Source organism: Lissotriton helveticus, chromosome 5_1 (genome assembly GCF_964261635.1).
Source record: "Lissotriton helveticus chromosome 5_1, aLisHel1.1, whole genome shotgun sequence".
NCBI lineage: Eukaryota > Metazoa > Chordata > Amphibia > Caudata > Salamandridae > Lissotriton > Lissotriton helveticus.
The window spans coordinates 481632171-481659611 of NC_136065.1; the positions used below are offsets into that span (position 1 = coordinate 481632171).

The following is a 27441-nucleotide window of genomic DNA, read 5'->3' on the forward strand; positions in this document are numbered from 1 at the left end:
TGCCTACTGGACTTTGAAGATTTGTTTCTAGAAAACTAGATAATTGATGGAAAATTCTTAGTATCTACTAAGTAGATACTAAGTAGGTCTTGTCAGATGTTTATGTCTGATTGGATGCAGTAAGATAGAAAACTGTTCAGGTGCATTCAAGGTTTGCGTTTTTCGATCGTGGGTGATTTGCCTGATTACTAACTATTCGTCTTCAATACTTTTAGCTCTACTTGTCCCAGTTATTACTCCATGAGGTGAATCTCACTTTGAGGAACAAGACAGGAATGCCGCTTTAAAACCCTTCCCACATTATCCTGTGCACAAGCCTCTTCTAGTCCTATCAAAGGCATGGACATATGGGAGGTCGATGGGATGTAATGACTGGGACCAGTAGGGCTAATAATGATGAAGATGACTTGTACATAACCGGCCTTTACCTCTAGGTCCCTTGTCCCATCGTTATTTAATGAGGTATAGCAAGGCAGACTTTTGATCTCAAAGAACTCAAATACCAAAAAATGCCACACCCACAGTATTTAATGCTTAAAGGTAAGTGGGGGAAAAACCCCCTAAATGAACCCCAAAGAGGGCATTTTCATATTAAGAAAGAACACGCACGCTTTTACAGAATGAAAAATACAAGAACCAAGTTCTCATCCATGTGAGCAATACTTGGGACATAATAATGAATGTGTGGTTGGTGGACTAAGTTCCAGCTCTCCCTAGCACATTCAGAGCACTACCTACAAACTTGGACAAAGGTGCTATTTCTCTTGTTGCTTGTCCTTGCACTTTGTCTGGGGCTGTTCTGCAGAGACCTACAAGATAGTCTTGTTTGATTCAACTGCCCCCACCTACAAGATAGACTCTTTGATTCAACTGCCCAAGGCTATTTTCAAACTTTCTTAAACGTTCCCTGCATTATCATAGGTGACAAACACTGTCTAGTTTATTGAATGAGCTGGATCTAGCAAGATAAATGGACAGTGTCTGTCTGACATCCAGACAATGCGACCTTAATTTTCAGTAGAAGAAGGAAAGTAGATTAGTTTCTGGGAAACATAAGAAGTTAAGTTCGTTTTGAAAAGAAATTCGGGCAGAGACATCAAATTCACAGCAGTCTAAAAATATATTAGATGGCTCACCCAAACTGTGTATGCAGAAATAACTGCAAAGTTAAAAGAACCCAACCTATTAGGATGGATTTCTAAAAAAAATCTACTGAATGTAGTGATACAAAGGGAATGCTGTCAAATGTAAAGAACAAATGGAAGATCCTACAGAGGTATTCTTGCGTGAGAAATGGCTTTAGAAATAGAAAAGCTCGCTCTACGCGGATGATTTCCTGTTTTTCCTTACAAATCTCCATAGGTCGGGAACGCGTCTCCTACAGATTATGCAGATATTTGGCGAAGCCTCTGGGCTCTACATGAATCCGCGCAAATCAACCCTCTGGGTGCTGGGAGAGTGTTCTGGGGTTGGGACCTGGGCATCCACGCTACAGGTGGCGGTGGGAGGGATTAAGTATTTGGGAGTGTTCTTATCTGAAACTCCTACGTTCTCTTGGGAGTGAAACCTAGCGCCAGTCTGGGACCGGGTCCGGACAGAGATGAAGACGTGGTCCCGCATGCCCCTCACTATTTACGGTTGGTCGGCCATCTTTAAGATGGTGGCCCTCCCACGTCTGCTATACCAATTACAGAACCACCCTTACCCGATTTCGCCTCACTGGTTCCGACAGGTTGACTCGACGTTGGGGCAATTTCTTTGGGCGGGAGGCGCGGTGCGGGTTGCGCTGCGCACTTGTTTTTGTCAACGTACTGTGGTGGTTTGGCAACCTCAGACATCCAGTTGTATTATCAAGCCTCCCATCTCCTGGTCCTGAACGAATGGTGGTATGGGGACAGGGAGGACCCGGCTTATGCTTTGGAGCGACATCTTATGGGGTCCAACACTCTACATACAGTCCTATACTCGGCACAACTGCGGAAGAGGTTGCCACTGGCCACCCAGGTAGTGTTCCAAATTTAGAGGCAGGCCCTACGTCGTATGGGATGGTGAGGCACATTAACTGAGGAGACTCCCTTGTGGCATAATGGACGTCTGCCTGCACTGGCGTCCCTTCAGAGCTTCCGAGGCTGGGACAATATAGGAATCTCGACGCTGGGAAACGTGATGTCAGGGACGGCCCTTAAATCCTTCCAAGATATAAGCGAGGAATATGGAATGCCCCGGCCACAATTCTTTAAGTACTTACAATTCCGCCACGCCATTACACCGAGCCTGGAAGGCCTTGACTCCCTACCCGAATCTAGCCCACAGACAAAGGTATTTATGGGTGACCTAGGGGATAAAAAGATATCTTGCATATATCAGACCTTAGTTACACACTGCTCCACATCATTGCAGAAATTTCGGGAGTCCTGGGAAAGGGATGTGGGGACACTGGAGGAAGAAGATTGGCGGGAGGCACTCGAGGCCCCTAGAGGTGCGGCCATAGCGATGCGCCTGAGACTCATTCAATTCAAATACCTACATAGAGTCTACTTCACAAGGGAGAGACTGTGGCGGGCAGGCCTGATTGCGTCCCCAGACTGTCTCCGCTGCTGCGGCCAGGAGGTGGGGACATTGATCCACACAGTATCGAGTTGTAGTTCCTTGGTTAGGTTCTGGAAAGGGGTGTGGGACTGTATGTCTGAGGTCCTGGGATGGGAACTCCCTCGTACTCCACAATTGGGTCTATTACATGTGCTAGAGGGGGTGGGGGTAACGCATATGAAAGGCACCTATTGTTGCTAGGCCTAACCACAGCCAAGAGAGATGTGGCCAAAGCATGGAAAGATCCCCGGGCTCCCTCAGTGCTGGTGTGGAAGAAAGGGCTAGACTTCTGTATGGGTGGTCGATTACAAAACAGTTAAACACAACATTACTTCAACAAAGAGGTACAACCACCAAGTATGTGTCTTTTGGGTTGCATTTAATCCAACTATTCGTAGTCATTTACTGCAATTAAACATATATCATATTTCATATTCATACAATACATGGTAAGTCTTATATAATTATTCAATCAGTGCTCGGTGATTATCAGATAAGAAAAGGATTATAAAGGGGGGTGGGGTGTGTTTGGAAAAGAATAAGGGACAAAGAAAAGGAATTGTGTCCATAAACAATTCTGTCCTATTCACAGAACATTTCCAGTCATATTACAGATCACAGTTGTTCCCAAGAAATACACTATACACAGGAGCTAAGTTTAGCAGGTTTGGTAGGGCGTGTATGTGTTGAAAATGTTGTCGACGTTTCGACCCCCAAGTTAAGGGCGGGTGGGTCCTCAGTTTGGGGTCTTCCTCAGGACAGTTAAAAACAGTGACAATGAGCACATGCCCAGGCGTTCCGGTGATGTTCCCTTCTGAGTTGGGAATCGCGCCACAGGCGCGATTCCCAACTCAGAAGGGAACATCACCGGAACGCCTGGGCATGTGCTCATTGTCACTGTTTTTAACTGTCCTGAGGAAGACCCCAAACTGAGGACCCACCCGCCCTTAACTTGGGGGTCGAAACGTCGACAACATTTTCAACACATACACGCCCTACCAAACCTGCTAAACTTAGCTCCTGTGTATAGTGTATTTCTTGGGAACAACTGTGATCTGTAATATGACTGGAAATGTTCTGTGAATAGGACAGAATTGTTTATGGACACAATTCCTTTTCTTTGTCCCTTATTCTTTTCCAAACACACCCCACCCCCCTTTATAATCCTTTTCTTATCTGATAATCACCGAGCACTGATTGAATAATTATATAAGACTTACCATGTATTGTATGAATATGAAATATGATATATGTTTAATTGCAGTAAATGACTACGAATAGTTGGATTAAATGCAACCCAAAAGACACATACTTGGTGGTTGTACCTCTTTGTTGAAGTAATGTTGTGTTTAACTGTTTTGTAATCGACCACCCCTCTTTTTATAACTTTGCACTGACCCAGGTCGATGAGGTAAGGGTTTACCCCATTATTACCTACCAGACTTCTGTATGGGGCTGGAGCGGCCAATCTTTGAGGCCCGAGGCTGCCCAAGGAAACATTACAGGATATGGAAGCGCTGGGCGGGCTATCGGGGTCTGTGGTTGGAACCACCGGTGGAACAGGAGGATTGCCTGGTGACGGCATAAAGGGGCCAGGATGGAAGGTGTATGTACACAGTCAGTCTAGAGAATGGCTTACAAGAAGTGTGAGACGTTATCGTGCGGCTGGGAAGGGTGGGATGCGGGTGGGGGGAGTTGGGGGAAGGGGTGGGACAAGGGGCGGGGGGGTGTAGAATTGGTAGGTTTTGATGTTATTTGATTCAAAATGATACATAGATTGCCAATCATCTGATGCTGTGTACTTGATTTGCAGTTCTCTCCGGAATGCGGAGTGCTGCGCCATGTGTGCAATCTGTCTATAAAATCTGTTTTCAAAAAAAGAAATGGAAAAGCTCTAAAATGGATGTGCTACCAAGGAATCGTTCTTGAAGGGAATCCTCAAATTTACGGATAGCCTTAAATTACAAACCACTGAGCTTTGAATGCAGAAACTACTAGATTGTTATGCCCTTTAATAGTAACTGCAACACAGATGGAAGACCAGTCTCTAGAAAAAGATTTCAAGGTATGCTGTCTCCTTGAACCCTTAATTGCGTCAGGAAGGATAAGCCAAACCTTCGGCTGCCTTTTCTGAAAGAAAATGTACGATATGGGGTAGGCCTGCCCCCACGGGATCCAGGTGCCATTCAAACGGTAATCTTTAAACTCTCAAGCTGACAGTCACAACCTGAGATGAAGGATAGATTCTTTCAAAGGAGAAAGAACTAGAGTAAGAATCAAACATTTGATAGCATTCGCGCCAAGAATTTTCAATTCTATTAAGGACACGTAGACGAGGATTATGCTATCTTTCTTTTACTGTAAATCACAGCAGCCAATTAAAACATTCAATTAGTTAACACAAACTACATTGTCCATGATGCTTTGCATCAGTCACGCCCTCTTAGCCCCAATAAGAGCCAAGAACACGGTCCCATCATCCTCTTTCTTTGCTCGAACTTTAAAAGTCCACTAAGTCAACAAAATGATCCAATAACATCCTCCAACATGGAAGTTTAACATGAAACCAAGGTCCATAGAGAGACTTCAAGGTGAAGAAGTTTCTTATTCAGATTTCTTATCTGCTCCTAGAAGAAAACATGAACTACCCGTAATATCTGCCTATTGTGAACATTTCCAACATTACATCAGCAACGGGTGGGTAAGCGTGAACAATGATTTTGTACCATAGCCGGGTGGGATAATCCTCACCTCCGTGTTCTTAATAGAATTGACAATTCTTGGCGCGGATGCTAGCAATTTTTTCATTCTATTACTGGACCGGAGGCTTCGGACTATGCTACTTCAACGCTTATTAAAAACAGATGTTATATCTCCCACCAACTTATAATAAAATTGCTTGAAAGTTGATTCAGATGACCAATCAACACAACGCATAAATGTCTTATATGTTAGAACCTAACATATAAGATTGTGATGCCATGGCACCATGCACGGAATGGGCACCAAACATTTGAATGTCCATACCAGCTTCTTTCATAACATAACATAACAAAGCAATCTGGCTATCGTAGCACCCGACATAGGCATAAAGGGCTTTTGCGAAGCAATTAAAAGTTGAGTAGAACCCTCTGGATTCAGAGAACGAGTACATTCCTCATATGTTTTTAAACATTGCACAACACATAACTTGTCATTGCTAGGAAAAACATTATAATCAATGTGTCTTGAAAGAGTCTTTGTACGTCCTGTGATAGTAAAAGAAACTCCTTCCGGAGCAAATACTCTACCTGTAATGTCCAAGGCCCGCACGTCCGATGAACGCCTACAAGCTAATAGACACAAAAGCATCGCCAATTTGGCAAACCACTGTTTCCTAGATAGAAGATTGTTCGCTGGCCAACTATTAAAGAGAGAAATGACTAAGAAACATCCCATAAACCTGAATACTTAGGTTTAGGAGGGTTAGCCACCCTTATGCTCTTAAAAAGTTTACATATCATTGGGTGCATACCACCAGTTTCCTGTCTACCTGGCAATGGCCTACCAAAATGGCTGATCTAAAGTTATTCACCGAACGATGAGCCAAACCTTCGGCTGCCTTATCTGAAAGAAAATTTACGATATGGGGTAGGCCTGCCCCCACGGGATCCAGGTGCCGTTCCAGGCACCAGCCCACCCAGCCTTTCCAGGCTAAAGAGTACTGTTTTCTAGTGGAAGGTGCCCAAGCTTGTTTGATGAAAGCTGTAGCTGTCGCCGAAAATCCCGGCATTCCCCACTGTAGCCGGAAAGCTGCCATGCCATCAGCGACAGTCGACCCGAAAGTATCAACGGATGCTGTTCCTTGTGAGGGCCCAGGAGTAGAGACTCCGACCACGGAAGCATCCTGGGTAGATCGCAGCTCCTGTCCAGCAACACCGGTAACCAGTGCTGCGATCTCCACAGGGCCATCACTAGAATCACTTCTGCTTGTTGTTTGAAAATGTGTGATCTCACTCTGGGAATTAGAAGGAAAGGTGGAAACACATAGTTAAATGCCCCCCACCAATGCTGAAGGAAGGCATCCGTCGCCTTCACTGCTGGATCCAGCCTCTAACTGAAGAAGCTAGGAAGCTGCCGATTCAACCTGGAAGCAAACCGGTCAGTCTGGCAAGGACCCCAAATTTCCTGCAACCATTGGAATATGTTCAGAAGTAATTGCCAATCGCTGTAATCTCTGAGGTGTCTAGAATTACAGTCCGCTATTAGGTTGGACTGGCCCGGGATGTACTCCGCTATTACCGTGATCTGACGAGCCAGGCAATAGTGCCAAAAGTTTCTGGCAATTTCTACTAGTAGAGACCATCTCCTGCCTCCCAACTTGTTGATATACCTCACCGCCGTAATGCTGTCCATCCGTAGAAGGCTACAACATGAGGTCTGTTTGGGAGATAGAGTCCGAATCGCGAAGGAACCCACAAGGAGTTCCAGACAATTGATATGTAGTGATGGTTCTTGGGGGACCCCCTTACTTACGCCTGTTGAAATATCTCCGACGGCTGGCTTCGGATTCGATGACAATCTCGGGATGTGAACCGAAAATAGCTCTGCCGTTCCACGCTTCCACGTGCCCCAGCCACAACTGCATCTCCTCCCTCACTTCTTGGGACAACGGGACCAGACCTTTCTGTAAATGCTGGATTTTTAGCCTCTGCAAGGCTCTGTAATGCAGCGGTCCCGGGACAATCGCCTGAATGGAGGATGCTAGTAAGCCCACTACTCTGGCAATGGTTCTGAGAGAAACAACTTGCTTGTTGAGGATTGCTGTAATCTCCTTCTTGAGAGCCTTTAATTTCCTTTTGGGAAGACTCAATTGTGCTGTCTGGGAGTCTATCAAGAAATCCAGGAAATCTGTTGTCTGTGACGGGATCAGAGCTGATTTGGGGTGGTTGATTACAAACCCCAGACTCTGCAAAAGAGACATCGTCATTTGGAGGTGTTGTAAAACTAATTCTGGACTCTGCACCATGATTAGGATGTCGTCCAGATAAATAATCATGCAAACTTCCTGTTCTCGCTAGTGAGCCACCAACGGTTTCAATCCTTTGGTGAAGCACCAGGGAACTGAGGAAAGCCCGAAAGGAAGGGCCAAATACTCGAACCATCGATCTTTCCATGGAAATTGAAGGAAACTTCGATGAGGTGGAAATATGGGAATGGACAGAAGGGCATCTTTGAGATATAGCCTAACCATCCAATCCCCTTGTTTGAGCAGATCCGTTAGGAGATATATCTCTTCCATCTTGAAATGTTTGTAAATGAGGTACTGCACTCTAAATATCTGCCAAAATGTACCAAGCACCCTCTGTATAGTTGTACTCAAGTTATTTCAGCCAGTAATAGGCGTAGGGGCCAAAATACCAATACATGGAGCTTGTGCTCACTCCTGCAAATCAATGTTTATTGCTGCCGATCAGGCGTCTACCTCCAACCAAACTTTCAGCCTAAACGCGTTGAAATGCCTAATTGCGGGACGATTGTGACTTGCGCAGCCCAACACAAGCCCAATGGGCTCTCTTGCCTTGCTCACGTCGGCCGTGAATCACACTGCTCCTGTGGCGTGTACGGGCGATAAGGGGAGCCCAGAACACCAGTGTGCGGTACGCGCGGCAGACAAAACGGCCATATCTACCCCCAAAGTGGTCCGGTACTCTTGCGCTGCTTTCTGCTTTCCAAATGCGTAACTAAGGCAACAAAATATACACAGTGCTCCACAAAGCAAATAGGTGGCACGAATACATATAGCAAATCATGCAAATTCAAATAACTATAGCGCTAAGCGCTTTGACAAACACGATAATTATAATGCTGCAATATCAAGAGAGGAAACACTTAGCGCTGCTGTGAGCAGCAAAGCAAGAGGATGATGGGACTGTGTTTATGGCTCTTATTGGGGGGCTAAGACGGCGTGACTGATGCAAAGCATCATGAACAATGTAGTTTGTGTTAACTAATTGAATGTTTTAATTGGCTGCTGTGATTTACAGTAAAAGAAAGAGATAGCATAATCCGAAGCCTCCGGTCATGTAATAGAATCCAAGGTGAGCAGACGGCTAGAGACTTCAGAAGGAGTTTTCGCGTCAGTGAGGAACCACTACAATTACATATACCCCCTCCTTCTGAACCATTGCTGAAATGAATGACGACAGACCGAATGCAAACATGTTTCTCTGGTCATTTGATTAGAAGTGCATTCACTCCCCTTGCGCTATTCTCTGAAAAGTGTGAACAAAATCTGGGAAACTGCGAGTTGCTTTTGGCAGCAGATATCCAGATTGGAGTACCAAAGATCATATTTGAAAGCGACATCTCTTTTAATGTACATAACATTCTCTTGATCTACTCTAACTGGCTGCATTGACTGAGATTTTTGGAACCAGTTCTTTCAAATGTGGCTAAAAATGTCTAAAAAGAAAAATCAGCGGTGACCATGGACTACCATGAGTCATTAAGCTTGCTGCCACGCCTGTGTTAGAGCTTCTTGGCAAGATAGCAAATTCATCAGATGATTACAAAGATTAGCTGCTGTTCCTCCAGAAGAAATATCATGTCCTGGTTCGTCCTGGACCTTGCCACGGTAAACGTCGTTTTCTTTGATGGGATTAATTGACATTTTGGAACGTTGTGGAGAAGCCCATGCTTTCTCGCAGCTAACCTTTTGATCTCAAGCAACTGAAGATCTATGAACCAACCAATATCCAAGGTATGGAAACCATGAATTCCCTGTAGCTAGACAACCAGAGGGGATGCCACTTTTGTATTTCTGTCTGCTCTGAGACATTCACAATCGAGTACACACCTCGAAATATTGCAGCTTTGGCACACAACGTTTCTTATCGTAAAGCTTTCCTGTTTAACTGATTTCTTTAGGTAAGGCGTAGGTATGAACCCAGGATCCTGTAGTGTAGAAATTACCTATATCCTATGCCTTAGGCTGACATTGGAAGTCTAATCCTCCCATTCTGGTAGGAATTGTTTGATCTTCTCACCCGTCCTATAGGGTCCAGAACAAGGATCCTTTGTCTCAGCATCTGTCTTTAGCTATTTCTGATTCTTTCCACAAGTGTCTGTTCTGAAATTTTTAAATTAATTTTCTGAATTTTGGTACTGCCTTGGAGGGTGTCTGAAAAAGAATCTTGATGTCTATTAGAACTAGTTGACTTAGGTTGATGTCTCCTGAAGGAAAAGGTATGTTTCAAACGTTTTGTGAAATTTCTCTTCCAGCTCAGAATCAAAGAGCTGGACTCCTTGAAAAGGCATGCGGAGGGTGTATTTATTTTTTTCTGCGTTCATAGTGGAATCTTTATAGTAGTAAGTTCCTCTGAGCAGCTGCTGCGGCGGCTCCATAAGACAATGCTGAGGTTCAGACCCCATCAAAAGGAAAGTTGGAGATGAATTCCGTTTGATGTTTAATCCCCCAAAACAAATCTGAATCTTCTAACTCGCTTGAACAGCCTAAAAAGGGACTTTCAAATCAGAAATCATTGATTGAGCAGTATAAGCCCCATAGATTCTTTTTCAAAGGGCAGAGACCAGAATGATTTATTTGACACTATATCCACCTTTTCTGTGTATAAGGACGCAATCCTTAGTCATGGAAGACATACCAGCGAGACTAGCCACCACAGAGTCAACCTGAATCGCATCAGGCAATTGGTTTTGATTTTCCTCCAAAAGATAAAGCCCTGCTATACTACTGGAAACACTATTGCGCTCTGGATCTCTCATAATGTCATTTATTGCAAACTGTTGACTGGGCAAACACCAATTCGGAACTTTCTCAAAAGTGTATTAATAAGGCTTCTCTGAAGTGCTTGGGGTATCTACATGACGAAACCCCATATTCTCAGAGTATGTGCAACTCATTGATCCGCAGTCAGTGCTTAGTCCTCAAACATGCATACACAGAGTGCCCAAAAATGCAGTTGTGTGAAAACTGTCCAACTGTACATGCACTGAGTTAGCATTTATCAGACATGCGGATGTGCGTAGGAAGCACCGCTGAAACATCTTCTGCATCTGGCATACGCTGGCCCTCAATGAAACCATACGGTTAGTAGTTACCGCCTGGCTAAAGACCCCAATCAAGAAATAAGCAAGCATTTGCAATGCAATAGGTCTTGCAGCATTAAAGTTTGAGTTACTGGCATTGTAAATGACAATGCTTTGCATTAATTTTTTTAAAATTTGCAATTGGTATATAAACATTGTTTGTTTGTGCTCGCTACTCTCGCCTCACACAGCTCCCTATAGTGACAGATTGAGGATCAGAGAGGATCGAGGCTTCTCCTTAGTCCTGTGCAGGGTGTCAACACAATTGCTTGTCATCCGTTTCCCAGGAGTATTCAATTAGTGTCCTAACTGTGCGGCCATTTTAAAGTGATGCGTTGTGTAGCTCTGGAGCAGCTCGCGCTCCGGTTTCCTAATGGTATTCCATTTGCTGGCCAATGTGAGGGGAGCGATCTGTGTCTGGGGCTGTCTGGACTCTCATGGGTCTGAGAGGAGTGGCCCGTTAGATTCGGGGTTCTGGCAACCGGATGCTGTGTCGGCGGGGCAGCCATTTTAAGGGCAGGCAGTGCAGAGCTCTGCAGTGGCTCCAATACAGCTGCCTGCAGAACCCCTTGTGCCAGCTTGTAGATCAGGGAGGGTTGAGGCTCTCTGGCCCACTGCAGGATGTCCTTGAGTTGCCTGCAGCCCGTTAGCCGCGAGTTACCTTCAGCACTGTCTTGATTGGGCGGCCATTTTAGGGTCAGGCGCTATGGAGCTCCGTTTTTGGGTGGCAGCCTTCGCGGTGTCCAGGTGAAGGGAGCGGTCCCTGTCCGGGGCTGGAGGCACTATTGAGGGTCCCCTTTTGCATCTCACAAATTCTTTCTGAATTTGGGTGCTGCCTGCGGCGGTCATCAAACTGCGAAGATAGATGCAGCCTGTGCCGGTCGTTCGATTGCGATCACCCTCGAGGGTCCGATATCTGGAGTTAGTGTGTGCCGGTTTCCTTCTCAGAGTGTGCTCTCTGGCAGTGATCCGTGCACAGTGCCCTGTGTACTTGTATGTGCTGGTTTCCTTCTCCGAGTGTGCTCTGTGCACAGTGCATGGTCCTCGCTCACATGTCCGCTCCTCTGTGTGTCGTGCGTGCACGCTGTGACCTCAGTCTGCGGCGCGAGGAGCACCGCGCACGAGGCAGGCACAAAGGGCGCGGGCTGCGCACGAGAGAGACCCAGCTAGCACAACCTGCAGCGTGGAGCGCGCCAAGCAAGAGCGGACAGGGCACCATCATGGCAGAGGCAGATTCAGACGCGCGCCTTCGGATTGCGTCGCGCGTATGAATCCGCCTCTGCCATAGACAATGCTGCGCGCGTGGCCAGCTCTAGTCTCCCCTCGTTGTCGGCTGAGCCGACAACTATAGTTCTCTCAGCGAGAGCGCGCTTTCGCGCGCTTTTTGCAGCGAGACCTAAAAAGGTGTGAGATTCCAGTCTGGGTACAGCAGCTCGAAAGATGGACCGCCATCAAGTTCTATCCTACTCTTACCACGTAGAATTAGGAATCTCATCTAACATCTTCCCAGGGTGGTTGTTCCCACAATAGTCTAGCCCAGGCAGGGAAGAGTGCTTGAAACTACAGTGGAGGGCAAAGGCGGGCAGTGACCACCGCATCTGTCCCTGTCGTTTGAGACAGGAAACCGAACTGGAAGAAACTTGAAATGCTATTTCCTCTTATGGTGCCTAGCTGACTTTAGGCAAGATCTTTTACTGCAGTGTTCCTGCTTTGTTTCGTGTCTTTGGGAGGTGGGTTTCACCTCTTGGAAAGCCAGTAAAACTTCATTGAAAATTATTGTTCCATAGTTGAGGTCATATTTTCCCAAAAGTTTATTATTCTTGGGCAGTTTCCATGGCGAAGTCCTGGGTGAATGTGATTTTATGACTTCTTTAGGTAAAGGTGATTTTCTTTTAGCACTGCCCGTAACGTTGTGATGGATAATTATTCTTTGCTTCTTGCTTACTTTTATTGGATGTGTTAGAACATGGTATGCTCTTTCGATCTAGAAGCCTTTTGGCCTTATTCTGTTAATGGCAAAAGAGTTCAAATTTCCAGAAATATATTTTTTGACATCAAAATACTATTGCAGGAAGTTAGACCTCTAATTCTTCTGCTGCTAACCAGTGGCCTTTCCTACTTGCCTAATCTTTTAAAATAACATTATTTTTCTATAATAAATTCAATAAAAAAAACATAGAAAGAAAACCGTTGTCTTCCTGCGTATTCATGATGGTGACCTGTGAGTCCGGAAGAGCCTAATACCTGTCTCAAAAATAATTTATATGCAAACAGGTAGAAAAGACTGCATTGATCCACCTGTAATCAGTTGAAACGCGTTTTAATTAGGCTACGGTCCATGTGGCCTTCGATCCAAGTGTTGTATCCAGAAGGCATGCAGCAATCGGTATTTTGGCCTCTGGTTATGCTTATCTAATTGCTATATCTGCAGTCTATCACATGATTGACGACTATACCTTGGATAATGATCTTCTGACAGAATAGGAAAATTAACAAAAGTTCCTGAAGTGGTTACTTAACTTAGTAATATCCTAACTTATCATGTCCCCATCCCTCCATTTTCCTTGACATGTACGTGACTGGTTAAGTTATGCCACGATGTCTAGTAGATCATCCAGATTTGTTCTTGCTGTAAGATGATTAAGCTTCTTAATGAGCTATTTATTTACAACCCCACCTATAAAAATATTAGTATCCATTTTTTACTATCATCTCTGTTAGCGGAACCTATAAAGAATTTAAGATCAGTAGTGCATTTTTTATTTGCCTGTTATTGACGGAAATAATACTAGTCTTGCTAGTCCTCCCGCTCTATATTGGCTCAGTTAAATCTATTCTGCGTACAACATTACAGCCTATCATGGTCCGATATACTTGGCCACCATGCCCCAACACTGGTTTTCCTCTTCTTGTTAGCACATAATCTTGGATTTCTCTTGCAAAGCACTTCGTTTTAAATAACGATCCTACCTTCTCAATAAATTCCTGGAGTTCTTTGCTTCATAAGAAACAGGTTAATACTGCTTTTGGAAATATCTTTTGATGAAGTAAACATCAGACTAAAGAATTCTGCTGAGCTCCAAAAACTTTTACACTCTCTTTGATTGGATTATTAGGAAAGCCTCAAGCCAGTCTCTTACAGGGCAATTTTTAGCAATAGTAGTAATTCAGTCCTTTCAACTTACATATCCAACTCCCATTGACATTTCTGCTACCTCATTGGTAAGGTCTTCATTGCGTACATTTTTTAAATGGGAGCAGCTTTTGCTTTTTTAAAATATTTCTTTACATCACTCCTAGGTGCCAATAAAATTAAAAGGTGGGCTGATGTTGTAGAAAGATTGGCGAAGGTAGGATTGTGTATGAAGAATGGAGAAATGGAACTTAGCAAAATTGAAAGATCTATTAACCATCTTGCTAATGAGCGTTCATTCTGATAGATACATCTGCCGTGTGGATTCCTCACCTTGTGAATATCCCCTTGCGTCAGCAACATTCGGAAATTCTTTTTGTAGCCTCGCGCCGACGTGGTCTCGGACGTCATAGAGTCACGACATCGCTCGCGACTCCGCTGACGTCACAACGCCTATAATAGGCCCACGCCGGCGTGATGACATCAGTTCCCTTTTTTCCGCGTCGTCGACGCTAACGGTTTCGGGATACTCTGTAGCTTTTAGTAACTCTGTTACTGTTTTTCTACGTTTCTCTGTTCTCTTGCCTCTTTGTCTCTTTATTATGTCGACAAAGAAGACTGGTTTTAAACCCTGCAGGGAATGCGGAAAGATGATGTCCGTTACGGACCCACACCAGGACTGTATTTGGTGTTTGAGCTCCGACCACGACGTGGATGGGTGTTCGTCGTGTCAAAAGATGAATCCAAAGGCCCTGCGAGAAAGGGAGACAAAGCTTCTTGTGGCAAAACTGAAAGCCGATAAGGTTAAGAAGTCTTCAAAATCCCCCTCGAAGAAGTCGAGATCAAGATCTCGGGAGGCGTCGGCTTCGAAGTCTTCATCGGATCATGCTTCGAGGTCACGTAAGAAGCATTCGGGAGGCGTCGGCTTCGAAGTCTTCATCGGATCATGCTTCGAGGTCACGTAAGAAGCATAAGAAAAGGAGACATGAATCTCGACGTCGTTCGGTTGAGAAATCGGACTCGAGATCACCCAAGAAAATTAAATCAAAATTGATCCCGCCACAAGAGGTTTCAGATCGAGAAGGCGAGGCCTCGCCTTCGGAGTCGCAAGTTCATTCTCCGACTCCGGTTTCCGATCCGACTCCGGCGCCATCTCCAGCTCAAGAATAGGTCGGCAAAGTTCCTATTGAAGAAGAGGAATCGACTCCTGTTGTTGAAACAGATTTGAATCTGCCTCGAGATCGACCTGAGGGTGATCATCCACCTTTTCCAGCACCAGGTCAGGATCCTTCGGCGTTTCTCAACGCCATGTATGGTGTTTTCTCGAGATCTTGGTACCCCTCTGGTGCACCTTCGGGTCCCATAGGTCCAATGGCATTTAATTTGGGTGTGCCTCACTCTTACGCCCCGGCACCTTTCCTGCCGTATAGGCAGTACCTGGCTCCACCGAGGTCGACGCCGGCTCCACCGAAGTCGACGACTCCGGCACCGGCGTCGCCCGCTCCAAGCAAATCTCTGGACCATCCTTCCAAGCCTTCGGATTCGATGCCGACGTCGGCTCCGGCGCCATCGGAGTCGACAGTGGATCCGGCTGCAATCCGTGTTAAGCAGAGGTCTAGGAGAGAAGCTCAACGTCTCCTGGAAGAACGGAGGTATTATGAGTCTCATTCAGACTTAGAGGAAGGTGAACTGGATGAAAATTATTTTGAGGAGCTAGCTGATGCTAGTGGTCTTGAATTTTCCCCGGAGTGGGTTTTACCATCAGGCCCTGATGCACCCTCTAAGGATGTTCAGCCATATCATGTGGTAATGAAAAAGGCAGCAGGACTTTTAGGTTTAACTTTGCCTTCTGTTGAATTTAAATCAAATCTACTTACTGAGGTTCTCCATTCACCGAGCTCAGCTGTAGAACCATTACTCCCATTTAATGAGGCGTTAACTGAACCCATTATGGAAGTATGGAAGAAGCCTCTTTCTGCTCCTGCAGTCTCAAAAGGTGTGGCTAGAAGATAGAGTGGCTCCTGAGGACCCTGCCTTTTTGTCATCTCACCCTTCTCCTGAAAGTCTGGTGATTCAAGCTGCATGCTCAAAAAAGTCAGTTGGTGCTTTTCCCCAAGTGCCTGCTGACAAAGAAGCTAAAAAACAGGATCAAGTGGCCAGGAAAACTTTCTCCTCGGCAAGTATGGCGTTAAAATCAACGAATGCCACTTGTCTTATGGGAAGATATGTGCACACACTTATGGACTCAATGCGTTCATTGATTCCTAAGGTTCCAGAAGACTGCAGAGGTGACTTTGAGGAAGTTTTATCTGACACTCAAGCGGCAGCTCGTCAAGTTATCCAGAGCGGCCTTGATACTGCAGATTCTGTTGCAAGGATCATGGGCACTGCTTTGCCACAAGACGTTCAGCGTGGCTAAAATCCTCTGATTTTTCTGCTGATGTACAGTCTGCATTATTAGATCTGCCTTTTGATGGTGAAGGACTCTTTGGCAAAAAGGCAGATACAGCCTTGGAGAGATTTAAGGATAGCCGGGCAACTGCTAGATCTCTTGGTCTTCAAGTGAGAGGTTCGACGACCAGGAAGTTCAGAGGTTTTGGACGCTCTTCTTTTCGTACCTATAGACAAGGTCAGCAGCAACAACAGCAGCAGCAGCAAAATACCATGTATAGGTCGTACAGGGGAAAACAAAGGGCACGTCCTCGAGGGCGTCAAGCCTCTTCCTCCTCCAACCCCCCAGCCACAGAAAAGCAGCCCTAGATCCGCCATTCAGGATCATGTGGGTCCGGTGGGGGGTCGGCTTACCCACTTTCTACTAGATTGGGAATCAGTTACATCAGATCTTTGGGTTCTCAATCTCGTAGTAAATGGGTATGCCCTTCCCTTTCGGGAATTCCCTCCCAATTACCCTCCTTGCCAGGAATATTGCTCAGAGGAACATCTGTTACTCCTACAGGAGGAAGTTCAAACTCTATTAAGAAAGGGTGCGATAGAGGTGGTCCCAGAGCAGGAAAGGGGTCAGGGATGCTACTCCCGGTATTTCCTGATTCCCAAAAAGGATGGCAGACTTTGTCCAATCCTTGATCTCAGGATCTTGAATTTTTATCTGAAACAAGAGAAATTCAAGATGCTCACCCTTGCTCAGGTTCTTCAGGCACTGCTGGAAGAAGACTGGATGGTGTCGCTCAACTTGCAGGATGCGTACTTTCACATCCCCATCCTGAAGTCGCACAGGAAGTATCTCCGTTTTACGGTGGGATCGCAACACTATCAGTTTGCGGTCCTTCCGTTTGGGCTAACTACGGCGCCTCGAGTCTTCACCAAGGTGATGGCAGTGGTGGCGGCACATCTCAGAAGGTCAGGGATTCCTGTATTCCCTTATTTAGACGACTGGCTGATCAAAGCAGAGTCTTCAGAGAGTGCCCCATCATCTGCGGGAGACAACCCAGTTGTTGTACAGGTTGGGTTTTTCGATAAATGTACCCAAGTCTCACCTGGTGCCCTCCCAGCGCAACCTGTTCATAGGTGCTGTACTGGACACAACTGTATGTCGTGCATTCCCTCCTCCTCGAAGGATTCACGACATACAGGAAATGATTCCTTTATTTTACAATGGAGCGGTCGTTCCAGTCCTGAAAGTCCTTCGCCTGCTCGGTCTGATGGCTTCATGCATTCTGTTGTTCAACCATGCACGCTGGCACATGAGGGCGCTCCAGTGGTGCCTCCGCAAGCAGTGGTATCAGCACAACGGAGATCTCAGGGAGTCGGTGAGGATCTCCAGAGAAGCTGCGGCGGATCTATCTTGGTGGGGCGTGGAAGGCAACCTGTCTCAGGGGAAGCCTTTTCAGTTGCCTCCTCCGGTGACTGGAGGTCAAGGGTCTTTGGTCTCCGGAGGAAAGGTTGCTTCACATCAACCTTCTAGAATTGCGGGCTATACGTTTGGCGCTCAAGGCCTTCCTCCCCTCCCTTCGCGGTCGTTCGGTTCAGGTCCTGACGGACAACACGACCGCGATGTGGTACATCAACAAACAGGGAGGAGTGGGGTCGCAGTGTCTCTGCAGAGAGGCTCTGCGTCTCTGGTCCTGGGTTCAGGACCATCAGATTTGTCTGATGGCAAATCATCTGGCCGGGGTTCTGAATGTTCGTGCAGACAGTCTCAGTCGGCAGTTCTCTGCCGACCACAAGAGGAGGCTTCACCAGGAGGTGGTTCACGACACCTTTCAGATGTGGGAGACTCCTCGGGTGGACCTGTTCGCCACTCGCGAGAATGCTCACTGCCTGTCGTTCTGCAGTCTCCAGTACCCGATGCAAGGAGCCTTGGGGGACGCATTTCAGTTGAGTTGGGGAAATCAACTCCTTTACGCGTTTCCTCCCATACCTTTGATTCCTCGGGTTCTGAGGAAGATTCGCCAAGACCGGGCCCAAGTCATATTGGTCGCCCCGGACTGGCCAAGAAGGGTGTGGTATACAGATCTTCTCCACCTCTCCTCTCACCCGCCGCTCCGTCTCCCTCTCAGGGCAGACCTCCTCTCTCAGAAGGGGGGCAGGTTCTACACCCCCACCTCCAGACATTACACCTTCATGCCTGGAGATTGAACGGGGCAACCTGAATTCCTTTTCCCTCCCGCCTGACGTTGTGGATGTCATCTTGTCAGCCAGGCGTGACTCCACTAAGTCTATCTATTCTTATAGATGGTCAAAATTTGACTCGTGGTGTGGGGGAAAAGTCTATTGACCCTTTGAGAGCCCATTTGTCTGATGTTCTCCAGTTTGCCCTCTCTCTGGCGCAACAGGGGCTTGCTGTTGCCACAGTGAAGGGCTATTTTTCAGCGCTGTCTGCATTTCTTGGTTTGCCTGACCAGCCATCTCTTTTTAAATCTCCTGTAGTTTTAAGGTTTTTGAAGGGCCTCACAAATAAGTTCCCTCCTACTCCTTTTATTGTGCCACAGTGGGACTTAAATCTTGTATTGACCTTTTTGATGGGTGCTCCCTTTGAGCCTCTTCACAAATGTCCTATGAGGCTTCTGACTCTCAAAACAGTCTTCCTCGTTGCTATAACCTCGGCAAGGAGGGTAAGTGAGCTTCAAGCTCTTAGTTACAAGCCCCCTTTCTTGACCATTCATGCTGATCGAATGATTCTTAGGACCAGGGCTGCTTTTCTGCCTAAAGTGGTAACTCCCTTCCATCTAGGACAGTCCATTACCCTTCCTACCTTCTATCCTCCCCCTCACCCTTCTAAGGAGGAAGAGAGACTGCACCGTCTGGACCCCAAAAGGGCGGTGTCCTTTTACTTGGACAGATCTAAAGACTTTCGTGTGGATGACCAGCTCTTCATTGTGTTCGCTGGTTACAAGAAAGGAAGAGCGGTCCAAAAAAGAACCTTGTCGAGATGGATCGTCCTCTGTATAAAGATCTGCTACTCTTTGGCCGGTAAGGAACCACCAGAGGGTATAAGGGCTCATTCTACGAGGGCTAAGTCTTAAACCTCAGCATTGGCTAGAGGTGTTCCTGTAGAGGATATTTGTAGAGCGGCAACTTGGTCTTCCCTCCACACTTTCGCGAAGCATTACTGCTTGGATTCTGAAGTGAGGAGGGACGGCCACTTTGCGCGTTCTGTTCTCCAGGATTTCCTGGTTTAGAAGAGTGGACACCCTCCTCCGGGAGTGGGGACTGCTGTGGGACTCTATTCACAAGGTGAGGAATCCACACGGCAGATGTATCTATCAGAAGAACAAGTTACTTACCTTCGGTAACGCTTTTTCTGGTAGATACAATATCTGCCTGTGGATTCCTCACTGACCCACCCGCCTCCCCGTTGTCCACTCTTCTATACCAGTGTTTCTGTAATGTATTTATTTTATTGTCAAGGATTTGTTTATTTCAAATGTTTTATTGCATTTGCTTCACGCTATGTGTGTTACCTTGATATTTTTATGATATTTGTACTGCGTATACTGTGTATATGTCTACTGTCATTGGTCCGTCCGTGTGCCTCGAAGGCACGGAAAAAAGGGCGGAACTGATGTCATCACGCCGGCGTGGGCCTATTATAGGCGTCGGTGACGTCAGCGGAGTCTCGAGCGATGCCGTGTCTGACATCCGAGGCCACGTCGGCGCGAGGCTACAAAAAGAATTTCCGAATGTTGCTGACGCAAGGGGATATTCACAAGGTGAGGAATCCACAGGCAGATATTGTATCTACCAGAAAAAGCGTTACCGAAGGTAAGTAACTTGTTCGTTATCGGCATTGTTTGAAAGTGCATTGCTGTCTTGCTATAGGTCTTTTTGTCCTTTCCAGTGTACTTTGTCATAATCAAACATGGTTTTTATTTTGTGGTTCCCTATGTAAAATCTCATGCTTTGAAATTTTTCTTGCAGGTTACCATCTGATAAATATTGCTGAAAGTGGATACTAACAGATTAAAGCCATGCAGACTATTAAATGTGTAGTCGTCGGGGATGGAGCAGTTGGTAAAACATGCTTGTTAATTTCTTATACAACAAATAAATTTCCATCAGAGTATGTGCCTACGGTGAGTTTAATGTTTACTATCTCTTTCCACTTCAAATTTGTAAGACTATTTTAGCAGGCTAGATACTTTTCATGTTGTGACCAGCCAAATGTAAGTCAACAGTAATATTTATTTAGTCCATGTCTCCCATTGTTCACCATTTATTTGATAATTAAGCCCTGTGGACTCTCAGTACACAACAGTATACCACCATTATCAATGTTTTTTTTATGCAAGCAGTATGATTATTGTAACGAGGACAAATCGCTTTTTTGCTGTTTTTTCAACACTTTGGGCAATTCAAACCATGTTTGCTCTTATGTTACTGATTATTTTGCTGTTGGAAAAACTGCAGAAGCTTAAAACCATTGAGTAGATTAAAGCATCATAAGAAATCATGACCATGTTCCACTGTTAATAAGAGGTTGTTTCCTGGGAATACCTTCAATTGGTCACAAAGGACCTTTGTATAAGGCACCAAGATTGCAAGGTGGACTTAATAGTGTCTGTCAAATGTCCCCTAAAGAATATCCACATAACCTGAAAATTTGGGGAAACACATGTTCGTTCATTGACCATGTAAACTTATTTGTTTTGTATTTGACTGTGGGAGGGCGAGTCTTAAAACACCCCACATACACTTAAAGAAGAAGTAACAAGAGTGAGAATTATGTAATATATAAAAACAATAATCTGTTCTCCAAACTGATTATGCTGTACTAGTGAACTGTGGCTTGAATGGAATTGGAGTGTTTTTACTATTTTAAATACCCAAGAATATTTGAGAAAGAACTAGTGTCACCTGATTAATGACTTGTCCTTTAGTTCTGATATTTAGTGATGAACTGATGGGATGTACTTTACGTGAAGCAATGAATGATATTAGCACCAAGAAAGGTCTACTATGAGATTTGGTTTGGATTCCACCTGGGCACAGTTCCAAAAGGTTCATTTATCAGCCTGTATATCATCTGGCTGAAGTCCATGAAGACTGGAGTTCTATCAATTAAGTCAGGTTCTGATTGGCCCCCTTTGGCTGTCAGGTTATGGGTTCTCCACATATATTATTTGTTTTCTTTTTTTCTTTTTGCCTGGCTAGGGAATGTTTGGGCAGCTGGTAAGACTTTCGCAGATGGAGCATTAGCAGGGCACAGATTTGTATTTATTTTATTTGGGGGGGGGGGGGGCATGCGTATTACAAGCCAGTGCGGTATCAGCCTAATGAGCTCAGATGTTTGTGTTCAATGTGTTTATTATTCTTACAAATTATAAATCATACCAACACCTCCATCAAAATGCCAATGTGGTAAAGTAAATCAATGTACGTAACCCCCCCCTCCTCCAACACCATTGAGTGTTCTGACATCCTAGAGCTGAATATTTGAAGCCCTTCCTACATTTCCTTCATGCTGAGTTGGCCACTCATCCACTGTCGGCAAATTGGTAACAAACGGTTGTTGTATAATGTAAAGGGTTATCAGAAATGTGGAACCTGAAAGTTCATTGAACTCTGTCTGTGGGAAATCATGAAACCAATTGCTCTGTTGGTCAAAAGTGGTCTGGTTACTGTCTGGGAACGTAGTAATGTTTTCATTGTAAAGATGTCAAATATCCTAAATATCCAATTTCTTGAGGGCTGTTGTATAGAAGGGGAAGATAATATAAATGATAGTTTGTGGGGTGGAAGGGTTATCTGAACCCTGAAGTAAGTGACTGCATTATTGGTCTTGCAGAATCCTCAAGTTCTCAAAATAGGCATTGATGGTTGTGTGTGGGCCCCCCTCAATTTCACATTTGGAAAAAATATAGATGTGAGCTCTCTCAGTAAGCTATCACATTGTTCATATAGTATTGCACACTTCCAAGCAGAGTATGGACAGTTGGCTAGTATCCAGCATTACTTCTTGCCATCAAATAGGAAACATATCCCATCCAACCAGAGGAAATATCCTGATTGGTGAGATGTGCAGAGCACCTTCTTGAATGCCATTTGTTTTTTTTGTAAACACTTCTGTTAAGGCTCTACCCACTAAGATAGGTGCATAAGGTGGGCTCTCTCCAGCACACTTTGTCATAAATTCGTTACTTGTTCCTAGTTATTCATTGCTGCAGTCTTTATTGTATTAATCAACTAACTGCTTACAAAAATCCTGTAAACAATTGGGGCCCTTTGTCCAACTAAAGTAAAAAAGTGAACTGTGTTTTCGTGCTGTTGGTTGCACTACTCTCTGGAACACATACATCTCATAGCATCCATCCAGAGTTTTGAAATCCTATTTCTTTTACCAAACTTAGATGGCAATTTGGCATGTTTTTACCTTTTCTTTTTAAAATGGATTATATCATCCAAATATTATGGTATATTTAGTATTTATCATTATTTTTATGCAGTGCAGCCGAGGCATACTGTTGAAGTTAATTAAAAATTGGCCAGGTGAAAAGGGTCTTGGGCTTTAGTGTTGGCTGTGCTATCTGTTGGAGAATTGGACACACTCTAGTATGTCCATAGCCTATAAATACACAGGTTAGCAGAATAGCACCGACCTTCTAATCAGAGGATGTAGTTGAATGTAGATTAGTCCTTGTACAATGCATTAAATCCTTAAAAAGAAATTGAATCAAAACACTTTTCTGGACCTTGGACAATTTAGAAGCAGACCAAGATGAAATATCATTATATATAGTCCACGTCCCGTGATAAATGCACTACTTGAAACTGTCAAGTAGCATGCAACTTTGTTACGATCTGCATGTTACCACAGTGTTCTTGCAGCTAAGCCTCTACAGACATGAGCATTTGTCCTATCTTGAAATGTTCTTAGCCAAGCATTCCACACAGTGTTAAGTACAGGTTCCGATAGCAGCGTTGCAGCATACAAAAACCATGTCCGCTACATACATCCTTTTAAATTATTTATTTTGTTTTTTGGTCGGTATTTTAAAGCTTTTCTAAGCATTATCCTTAGTGTGGCTACATCATGTGCAGCGCCACCTTTACTGAATGTGCACCAATACCTTTTTTTATTAAATCTCCAGTATCGTATTTAAATATGGAATTGGATGTCGCTGCCTCTACTAGAAAAGATGTAAATGTAGTAATCTTATTTCCTTTGTGTTCTGGTGAACCTCATAGTATTAGATTAAAGAAATAGTACGATGCAAATAAATAATCCATGGCATGACAGGATATTTCTACTTCTGGATATTTGTTGAAGGTAAGGGACTTTTTATTTTATGAACTTGAACTATTGAATTATTTTGCAGAACTTTGAATGGCTAGTTTGAATTCACTGTATGCTTATCAACATTACATAATTTATCGCGTTCTGTATTTCAGGTATTTGACAACTATGCTGTAACTGTTATGATTGGTGGTGAGCCATACACCCTAGGCTTGTTTGATACTGCAGGTGAGGAAAATATTTTTAAACTTTATTCATAATGGTACGGAACAAAATATTTCAACTTTGAAACCTAATGTGTAGCTCTTGAAGTCTGTGTATGCTGTACCCCTCGTACCCCTCAATGTTATATAATGCATTGAATAAAGGTTAATATCCTATAAACCCTAGATAAGTGATTCTGAAAAACCGAAATGGAGGCTGTTCTGGTGTTGATTTTAGTAATATAATTCAAAAGTATAAAGCTTTCCACACTTTGATTTCATTACAAGTTCACTAAATGATGCCTGAATTGTTTTACCCTGCTCGTTTTAAATCTTTATTTTTTTTTCTTACTGGAATGTATAAATTAGACTTGGAGCCATTTTGACTAGGATGTGTACTCGTGTAATATTGACTTGTTCATTATTGGGCTTTTTCCTTGATGTGTGGCTTGTGTTTGAGATTTGCAACATTGCCTCTTTTGCTCAAACCTTCAGTAGAAGCTTTGTATACACCATACATAATAATGGCAGAAGAGGTTGAAACAAAAAAGACAGTTACTCTGGTAAAAATCAAATGGCCTATTAGAAGTCAGGCCACTTCTAGACCTGAATACAAAAGTTCAGAACGGCATTGCTGCACCACATTGATCTTCAAGAGTGTTCTAAATGGGTTCAAAAGACTTGCAAGGGATTCATTTTATTATCAGGGTTATTATTAGGGTTCTATAATCCAGTACCAGCACTATAATATAATATCTTGTAATTTGGCCTGAATTCATCTTCCTGCACTTTGTCAACATATGTAGTGGAATATTTCATGAGACTGAACATTTTACTCTTTAAAATTAGCTCACTTAAAAGTTTTGAAAATATTAATCCCCAAAAGAGGCTGAGGGCTGGTCAGGGGCGTAGCTAGAGCTTGTGGCGCCCGGGGCTATCCTTCAGATTGCCGCCCCCCCTGGAGGGTTGTTGGGGGAAAAGGGCGGCGAGCACCTGAAAGAGGTCCGAGAGACACGTAGTATCGCCGCGAATAGTTACCTCAATCAATCAAGTTACATGCACATACATGACACGGCCCAGGGCTAGACAGCCCACGTCCCCAAAATAGTGCTGCCTACGGCAGACTGCCCCCACCTAGCTGCGCCGATGAAGGAATAGCAGAAGGAAACCCAAAACTTACATCAGTTCAACCTACCCTGTTTGTGACATCTCACTCATAACATCACAGCTAGTGCAGGACCCTTGTCCCCTATCTGCCCCGTCCATGACCTCTGCAATATCTGCAGACCAATCCACCACACTCTGACCACAATTCCCTTGGCAGCACCTTCAGGATACTACAGGTGAGTCCAATGCACCTGATCACTAGACTAACTTGATTTCTGCAGTTGGGGCATTACCAGGCCGGATGAGGGGGAAGAGGGTTGGGAAGGGCAATAAGTTAAAAACAAAGCTGGAAGTACAAATTTGTATTCTGTCCCAAGTTTCCATTGTCTTCACCTTCAGGTAGCAGCATATAAAATAAAGGCACACTATATGTTTAAAGATAAATCCAAGTTAAAGTAATCGGTAGGAAATGCATTTGTTTGCATTATGATATTTTATTGATGAATTCAGTTACTAGAGATTAGTGTAACCAGACAGTAAAGGAAAAGATTACTGGTGGTGGTGGGTAAGGAGTGGTGGTTAACGACCTCTGTATTTAAAGTGCTACGATGTCCCAGCCTATGACTTAAAGCACAATGAATATGCAACTCATTATTTTAACACAGTATAAAATGTTTTTGAAGTGTCCCATTTCGCTGTGGAATGTCTTTCATAAGTCACTACATCAATGGAAATGTCACATTAGCAATACGAATGGCAGCTATGATATTAACCACCTGAGCTACCTCACACAAATGAATCCTGCCACTAGATGAAACTCCCATCTCTCTCCAGCAGGTAAATCACCAGAGTTTACTTGACACTGTGTGTTGTCCGAAAACTGCTCAATATACGTGGAACATTGTATTACTTTTAACACCTCTGTACTGCTAAACAAAAGTTACATTACTGAAGAGAAGAGTATTTTGAAGTGCAGGCCCATTTAAAATACTGCCCCTGTTACTGTGCCGGTTTGTCACTGTGCCCAAGGCCAAGGCCAGAGCCAATAACCGGAGATAGACTGCATGACTGAAGTTCTCAGTAACGGAGGGCATGCAGGCACTGCAGCTGCTCAGAGGAGGATCTTATTGATCTGATCATTCATGACTGTGCAATTGCCTAAAAAGCAAAATTTATAGCAAATTCACAGTGCTTTCTGTAGCAGGCTGAGACCTCACAGCATTAAAATACAGTCGCCACTGTTTACCATTGCACCAACCAGTACTGTATTATGTTTCTATCTGGTTAGACAAACGCTTTCAGCAATTGCATAAAAATTGAGCAGCACAATATCATATTTCATGGTCTACTAACAGCTTGGCTTTTGGACTCTGGTGCAGCTGGAAACCAGCACACATCATTCTCACACATACATAATATTCATTCTAAATGAGAAACAAATGAACCCCGGCATTTTGGAAGAAGAACATGCCTCTTGTGTAAACTAACTGGAGTAATTCAGGTGACCTAATACGTAGCTGTCAAAGTTTGAGACTGCTTATGTGTGACATATCCATATATTCAGTCGTCGAATGTGTGACATATAAATGTCTTATGTGTAGCACTTTTAGTGATGCATGTTAGAGAACCAAAAACTGAATAGAGATCAACAGTTATACCCAAGTAGTAAGATCGTTTTCACAAATTAGCCCATGTTGTGGTATGAAAACTGGCTCAAACTACCCAATGCTCCTAAAGTGCCTACACAAGATCACTGGCCTACTTTTCTTTGCCAACAGGGTCACCTGGCAGATATATCTGGCATCGTAATAACCAATAACATACATGTTTTGGAAGAATTACTATAGTTTAATGAAATAGAATGTTATGTCTAGTACACATTTCAGTTAAAACAAATGGTTTGTTAAGCCAAAACAGTTAATCCATGACAAAGCGTGGTAATCTCAGAGGGGCGCCACCAAAAAAACTCGGAATCCCTGTTCCATTTTCAAGAAAGCAACATCTGGTCCATCACCACTGCTAAACTGTACCAGGTTACAATATAAGTATTTTAAAATTGTAATGATTAACATGGAAAACATAATTTGAAAGTTTCCTTTAGAATACGTACTTTCGCCAGTTTCAAGAGAAAAGTATTGTGTAGTGGCATCTGTAAAACTGTGTCAAGTGAACGTTTAAGCCAGCAAAGCAGAATCATGTTACATCAGCCTGCCACTCTGAGAAAACTGTTGTGCCGTGAATGTTGTGTCTGCGTGTCACTGACTGGCCGTGCATGTATAAGTGGCTGCAAATGTAGGTGTGACTTGATTGCGTGGAACTTGTAGCAGATGGAAGGCAAGCCGAGCACAAATTCACAAGTTTATTACCACAATAACTCTTCTTTTATGCCCCTCACTGACTCCGGTGTTAGGCACACTCTTACTTGAAGTTAATTCAGCAGGAGGACAGCTCGAGAGCAGCTGCATGTAATTATTTCAGGCGACGCTAGTCACCTGCCCCCTCTCCCTGTGGTGACCGGCCGACTGCATCAGGCAGGCTCGGGCCCAGCCAGCTCAACTTCACAGTCAGACCAGGTCCGTGGTCTGGGGCTGCGAATGAACCTCTCTGGCCACCGAAGGGTGTTC

At 44.3% G+C, this 27441-nt stretch overlaps 1 protein-coding gene across 3 annotated transcripts in view; it reads left to right on the top strand.

The window, feature by feature from the left end:
* CDC42 (cell division cycle 42) overlaps window positions 1-27441 on the top strand; it is a 131683-nt gene that overhangs the window by 42793 nt on the left and 61449 nt on the right. For all 3 annotated transcript variants that reach the window (XM_078642801.1, XM_078642803.1, XM_078642802.1), the window contains exons 2-3: window positions 20192-20346; window positions 23663-23735. In XM_078642801.1, the coding sequence (XP_078498927.1) occupies window positions 20242-20346; window positions 23663-23735 (178 nt within the window). In that variant the 5' untranslated portion in view covers window positions 20192-20241. The remainder of the gene's footprint in view (window positions 1-20191; window positions 20347-23662; window positions 23736-27441) is intronic.